Source organism: Lontra canadensis, unplaced genomic scaffold (assembly GCF_010015895.1).
Source record: "Lontra canadensis isolate GAN:19392208 unplaced genomic scaffold, GSC_riverotter_1.0 scaffold150, whole genome shotgun sequence".
NCBI lineage: Eukaryota > Metazoa > Chordata > Mammalia > Carnivora > Mustelidae > Lontra > Lontra canadensis.
In genome coordinates, this window is record NW_022631144.1 from 238,611 (window position 1) to 244,610 (window position 6,000).

General features: G+C 38.6%; 1 protein-coding gene across 5 annotated transcripts in view; it reads left to right on the plus strand.

Moving 5' to 3' along the window:
* Window positions 1-4,607, plus strand: part of NR1H4 (nuclear receptor subfamily 1 group H member 4) — a 66,673-nt gene extending 62,066 nt beyond the window's left edge. For 4 of the 5 annotated variants that reach the window (XM_032844303.1, XM_032844306.1, XM_032844304.1 and 1 more), the window contains 2 exons: window positions 1,680-1,793; window positions 3,900-4,138. In XM_032844303.1, the coding sequence (XP_032700194.1) occupies window positions 1,680-1,793; window positions 3,900-4,138 (353 nt within the window). Of the gene's footprint in view, window positions 1-1,679; window positions 1,794-3,899 lie in introns of all 5 variants that reach the window. The other variant, XM_032844301.1, reaches the window with a different exon arrangement.
* The last annotated feature ends 1,393 nt before the right edge of the window (window positions 4,608-6,000 follow it).

The window sequence follows — 6,000 nt, forward strand, 5'->3', positions numbered from 1 at the left end:
CTGGTTTGGTTTGGCTAAAGCTGTATGGCTCCAGGTCTGGTTGGAGATGGAATAGAGGAGTCCATTTTAGTGTGGACCAATTCTGGGAAATTCATCCTCATCTTAATTCATCCATAAATCACATCACAGTCTTTTTTTTTTTTTTTTTTAATTCCCATGGTCTTTTTTCTTTTTCTTCTTCTCCTCCCCTTCTCTTCCTCCTGTTCCTTGTCCTCTTCCTCCTTCTTCTTTTCTCTGTAATTCCCTAGTCAAAGCTCTTCTGGAGTGGAGCCATGCACAGAACAGACACAAAATTAATACTTGTTGAATGACTGGAGGAAGTGACACAAAGGAGTCCTAAATTATGAAGAAGTGCCAGCTAGATAAAGGAGAAGGAGGATATTCCAAGTAGAGAGAATGTGAAAACTGGGCAATGTGAGTTATTTAGGGAGCTCTGAGTGGCTAAACATGGCTGGAGTAAAGGCTGTGTGATAGAAAGGTCAGGCAGCTTAGTGACAGCTAAGAGCCAGGACTCTGGAGCCTGCTAGTTTCAAATCCCGCTTCCACCTCTCACCAACTGTGTGTCTTTGGGCGAATTATCTAACTTCTTGGTGACTATCTTATGGGGTATTAGGAAGACTGAATTGGGGGTCCAAAATGTGATTTAAATGTTAAGATTCTGGGACTAAACTGAAGACAGGAAGACTAATGAGGAGGCAGTTGTAGTAATCCAAATGAAAAGAAATAAGGACTTAAACGAAACCAATTCCAGGTGCCATGGAAAGAAGAGAGAGCACCCAGGGAGAGGTAGCAGGTCAAATCATAGGACTCACACCTGCCAAAGTTAAGAGAGAGGACCGAGTCTCAGTTGTCAGGCAGGGGCAGCTGGGTGGGTGAAGGTATCAGTAATTGAGAATGGGAATACCAGGAAGGGGATGGATTTGGGGGAAGATGAGTTTAGTTCTGTACATGGTATTTTTGATTTTGGATGTATTGACTTGGAGAGAACAGCCAAGTACCCATGCCCTAGTAGGCAATGCAACTCTGAGAAGAACCCCAGCTGATGTATTAAGTGAAGATGTTTTTACTTCTGGGCTTAAGAACAACAAATTTTTGTTCCTTGTTTAAGATGCTGCCTATACCTTGATTATAGATATTAATATTAAAAAGATTAAACTGTATCTAGAAAATGATTGGGAGATTCTTTGGGCAATTTGAGAATATTGTCATTTACTGGCAAATAGTAGTGACTGAAACAAAGGCTCTGCTGAGGGCAACTGGGTGGCTCAGTCAGTTAAGTGTCTGTCTTTGGCTCAGGTCATGATCCCAGAGTCCTGGGATCGAGCCGCACATTGCTCCTTGTTCAGAGTGGAGCCTGCTTCTCCTGCTCCCTTTGCCTGCCACTCCTCCTGCTTGTGTTCTCTCTCTCTCTCTCAAGTAAATGGAAAAAAAAAAAAAAAAGAAGGCACTGCTGAAATTAGGAGCACACAAATCACTGATTAGGTGATATTTTGAGGATTTTGTTAATTGACCTTCTTTGCAATGACCTGCCTTTGACTGGACCCAAATATACAGTCATTATTTGTACATTTGTGCATAAATATTAACGTGTGTGTGTATACAAGGTGTCTATAGTTTTACACTTTTTTTCATTCAAAAATTTTGTTATGCCTCTGCAATTTTTCATCTTTCCCCCATAGGTATCTCTGATGAATACATAACACCTATGTTTAGTTTTTATAAAAGCGTTGCAGAATTGAAAATGACTCAAGAAGAGTATGCTCTGCTTACGGCAATTGTTATCCTCTCTCCAGGTAATTTTGTTGCTACATTTTTATTTATTTATTTATTTATTTAAAAAAAGATTTTATTTGTTTATTTAATGACAGAAATCACAGGTAGACAGAGAGGCAGACAGAGAGAGAGGGGTGCAAGTGCACTGCTGAGCAGAGAGCCCTGTGTGGGGCTCGATCCCAGGACCCTGGGATCATGACCTGAGCTGAAGGCAGAGGCTTTAACCCACTGAGCCACCCAGGTGCCCACTACATTTTTATTTTTATGCCATTTGTTTGTTCTACTCCCTCTCCAATGTAATAGTAATAATGTTTCTTTAAAGAAAATCTGGAAGACACAGCAGTGCAAAGAAAAAGTAAAATGGCCTGTAATCCCACCACTCAAATGAAATCATTGTTAATATTTCAGTGTAGTTCTTCTCAACCTTTTTTCCAAACATAGTACTCATTCATTGAATAATTGCGTTTTGAACACATACCATGCATTAAACATGGTTCCAGACACTGGGGGATACAGCAGTAAAGAAACAGGCAGGAGACAGCTGCATGGAGCTTGCATTCCAATAGGGTGAGAAAGATAACGAATGAGGAGACAAAAATAATTTTCAGGAGGTGGTAATGTTAAATATATATATAATATATGTTATAAATTTTATAATTTAATTTATATATCAAATTATAATTATATATGTATTCGTATAATTTTTATTATATATAATATATAAAATATGTAAGTATATATTTTATATAATACATAATTATATATAATTTAATTTATATATTAAGTTACAATTATATAATAATATTAAATTTATAAATAATATTTATATATAAAATATATAAAGCTATATGTTTAATATATCTTTATTATATATTTATATTATACATTATATATTTATTAATATATTTATATTATATATTTATATATATGTAAAGATGAGGATATAAAGAAAGAAAGTGGCAGCAGGATGTTGCTATAATTAGTAGTCAGGAAAGGCTTTTCTAAGAGTTTGATATTTGAACAGGAACCTAAATGGAATTACATACTTTTTAACACAATAGAGCACATATTGTCTTTTTTTAAAGTTTATTTTCCCATGTCATTAAAAATTATATTAGCAATGGGACGCCTGGGTGGCTCAGTTGGTTAAGCATCTGGCTCTTGATTGTAGCTCAGGTCATGATCTCAGGGTTGTGAGATGGAGCTCCTGTTAGGCTCTGTGCTAGGCATGGAGCCTGCTTAGATTCTTTCTCTGCCTCTCCCCCTACCTCCTGTGTGCACATTGCATGTGTTCTCTTTCTCTCTCTCTCTCAAAAAAAAAAAAAAAATATATATATATATATATATATCAGTAAAATTTGTTGTAATATATGTATCCATCATATTGATGTGCAATCATTTACTGGTTACCATTGTTGGGTCCCCCAATAATGGGTCCATGGTCAAAGGAGCGAGACTGATACAAAGTGAAGGTCAAGCAAAGCTTTATTTTGCGCCAAGCATCAAGAATCAAACCAACCATCAAACAGACCTTACAGAGAGGGTGACCCCTCCCTGCCTCACAGACTAACTTTTATAGAGCAAAGGCCATGTGGTTGGGCCTGGCCACACACAGGTGGCGAATGAGATTGTAACACACAGAAAAAGCTGCACAGTCATGCTAGGTCACACATAAGTGACCAATTGAATTACAGTTTACCCTATAGTAGACATTTGAACTAGCCTATCACCTTGGTGAGAATTGGCACCCCAAAGGCGGGGCCCCACTCCTTCGTAGTTAGGGAGACCTTATGCGGGCTCTACTGATTGGATGTCTCCACCTGACCTGACTCATCCCTGCATTCGGGCTGTTATCTCCACCTGACCTGACCTGACCCACCCTTGTATTTGGGCTTTGTTACCTGGGACTGGTTTCCTGGACTTGCTTTTAAGTAAGTGGTGGGGGGCGGGGTCAGGTTAAGTTTTACTGCATAAACAACAAAATGGCTGTTCAGCGGGGGTGGGGCCGCTCTGGCTAAATAGGCCCTTACATTTACATTGCAAGCAAGTTACTGTTGCTACAGTTACGCCAAATTAATACTTCCCCACTCTTTAATTTTGTCTTTTTATCTTAAACCTCAAAACAGACAGACAATACATAAAGGACAGAGAAGCGGTAGAGAAGCTCCAGGAACCACTGCTTGATGTGCTCCAGAAGTTGTGTAAGATTTATCAGCCTGAAAATCCTCAACATTTTGCCTGTCTGCTGGGCCGTTTGACTGAGCTGCGGACATTTAATCATCACCACGCAGAGATGCTGATGTCCTGGAGAGTAAATGACCACAAGTTTACCCCACTTCTCTGCGAAATCTGGGATGTGCAGTGACGAACACTGCAGGGGCAACAGCATCTAGTTCTTGATTTTCCTCATAATATAAATCTGATGTACAACTTTCTTTTATTTCATTTGTACCTGGTCTCACACAAGAATTTTGACAAATATTTATGCAGTAATTACATAACTTCCACAGTTGTAAATATAGAGCTAGATAGGATGACTTTCTTTACATTGTATTTTATAAGGCTTCAGGGAATCTTTCATTCTAATTGGCATGCCCTGTTTGCCTAATTAAATTGATCATTCTTTACCTCTGTCTGTTGAAATAGGGAAAATTTCATTTTGCTCTTATCTTACCTTATTTGCGTACATTTTATCAAAGAGCTGGTTTCAATTTTGGCAATAAATTGAACATAATGGCAACAGGCTTCTCTTTTGGAACAAAATTTGAAAAATATACAAACTCATTTCTTTAAATGGTGAATCACATCCTAATGGGCCTGATGTGTATCTGGGAGGTGGGGTGGGGGGTGGGTGAAGGGTAATTTACAAAAAGATAAACTCTCACAACACAAAGGGTGTTTTTCTTATCCCTGGAGAAGTCCTGGTGAATATTCATTTATTTGTAATAGCCCTTGGATTGGTTCATTTTCTTTGAAGTTCAAGGAGATAATATACTAATGATTCTCACATAAAGCATTTCCTCGAGCAAACCCTTTCACAGGCAGTCTTGAAGCAGCATTTTCAAATGCAGACGACTCCCTTGATGGGACATTCCCTTTTCTCTCTTAAAAGTATTCGCTATTGGCTTCAGTGTTTATAATTAATCTCTCTCTCTCTCTCTCTCTCTTTTTTTTTTTTTTGGTTTGTTTTGTTTTTGGAAAACAAACCTACAGCTGGGTGCACAGCTGTTGTATACTTCCCCCAAAGCAGGAATTAGTTCATTTCCTTCATTCATTGTTATACTGTTGCATTCTTCTTCCCATTAGTCTTTGGTGAATACAATAAAATCCCCTCTGTATGTAATGGGCTTATATGTTCCCTTCTCCTGGAATCAGACAAAATGGAGCTAGCTAAGCATGCAAAAAGGTTTTTTGTATTAAAATATTAGAGCAACCCCAAAGTCCTAAATATAGTAAAAGAGGGAATAAGGTGGAGCTAACCTTAATTGTATTCCATTTGATAGGAGAGGAAGACTTGAGTCCTCACTAATTACAAGATGCCTAAAGGGACACGGTAACTGCCTGGAGGGGTTTACAAAGAAGTGCAGAGGCAAGTTCTATGGGGTCACTGGGCAAGTCTCTTGGAGGAGGTGACATTTCCCTTGGGCTTGGAAGGGTATCCAAGACTTGGATCAAGGTGAGAGGAAAGGGGATTCAAGGTGAAAGGGGTAGCAGGAGCAAAAGCAGAGGCTGGTGAGTTGTGCAGCTGTTGAAAAAGAACAAGTAATCTGGAGAGAGACCACCCTTAGCACAATCCTTCCTGACCCTTAGTTTCACCAGCGTGAGATGAAGATACCAGCAACTACCATCTCTAGGGATTGAGCTAATGAATGAAAAGTGGGAAGTTGCAGGCCCACCAAGGGAGAGGGGTGGTAAAGAAAGGACACTTCAGACGGAGAAATAATTTCTGAATGCCTGTAGGAGGAGATCTAGTTTGAGGACCTGAATGTGGGTCAGTGTTGCCCAGATTATAAGGCATCTGTAGGGAAAGTGATGGGAATTGAGTTGGAACTGAGGGGGCACTGTAGACACAGCTAGGAGTTTATAGTGTAGGTGTGGATTTACTCACATAGTGAAGACCTTATAATAGTAAATAATATGCTTCTCATATGGAAAACTAATTGTGATAAAATTACAAACATATATATATATATATATATATATATATATATATATATATATATATAT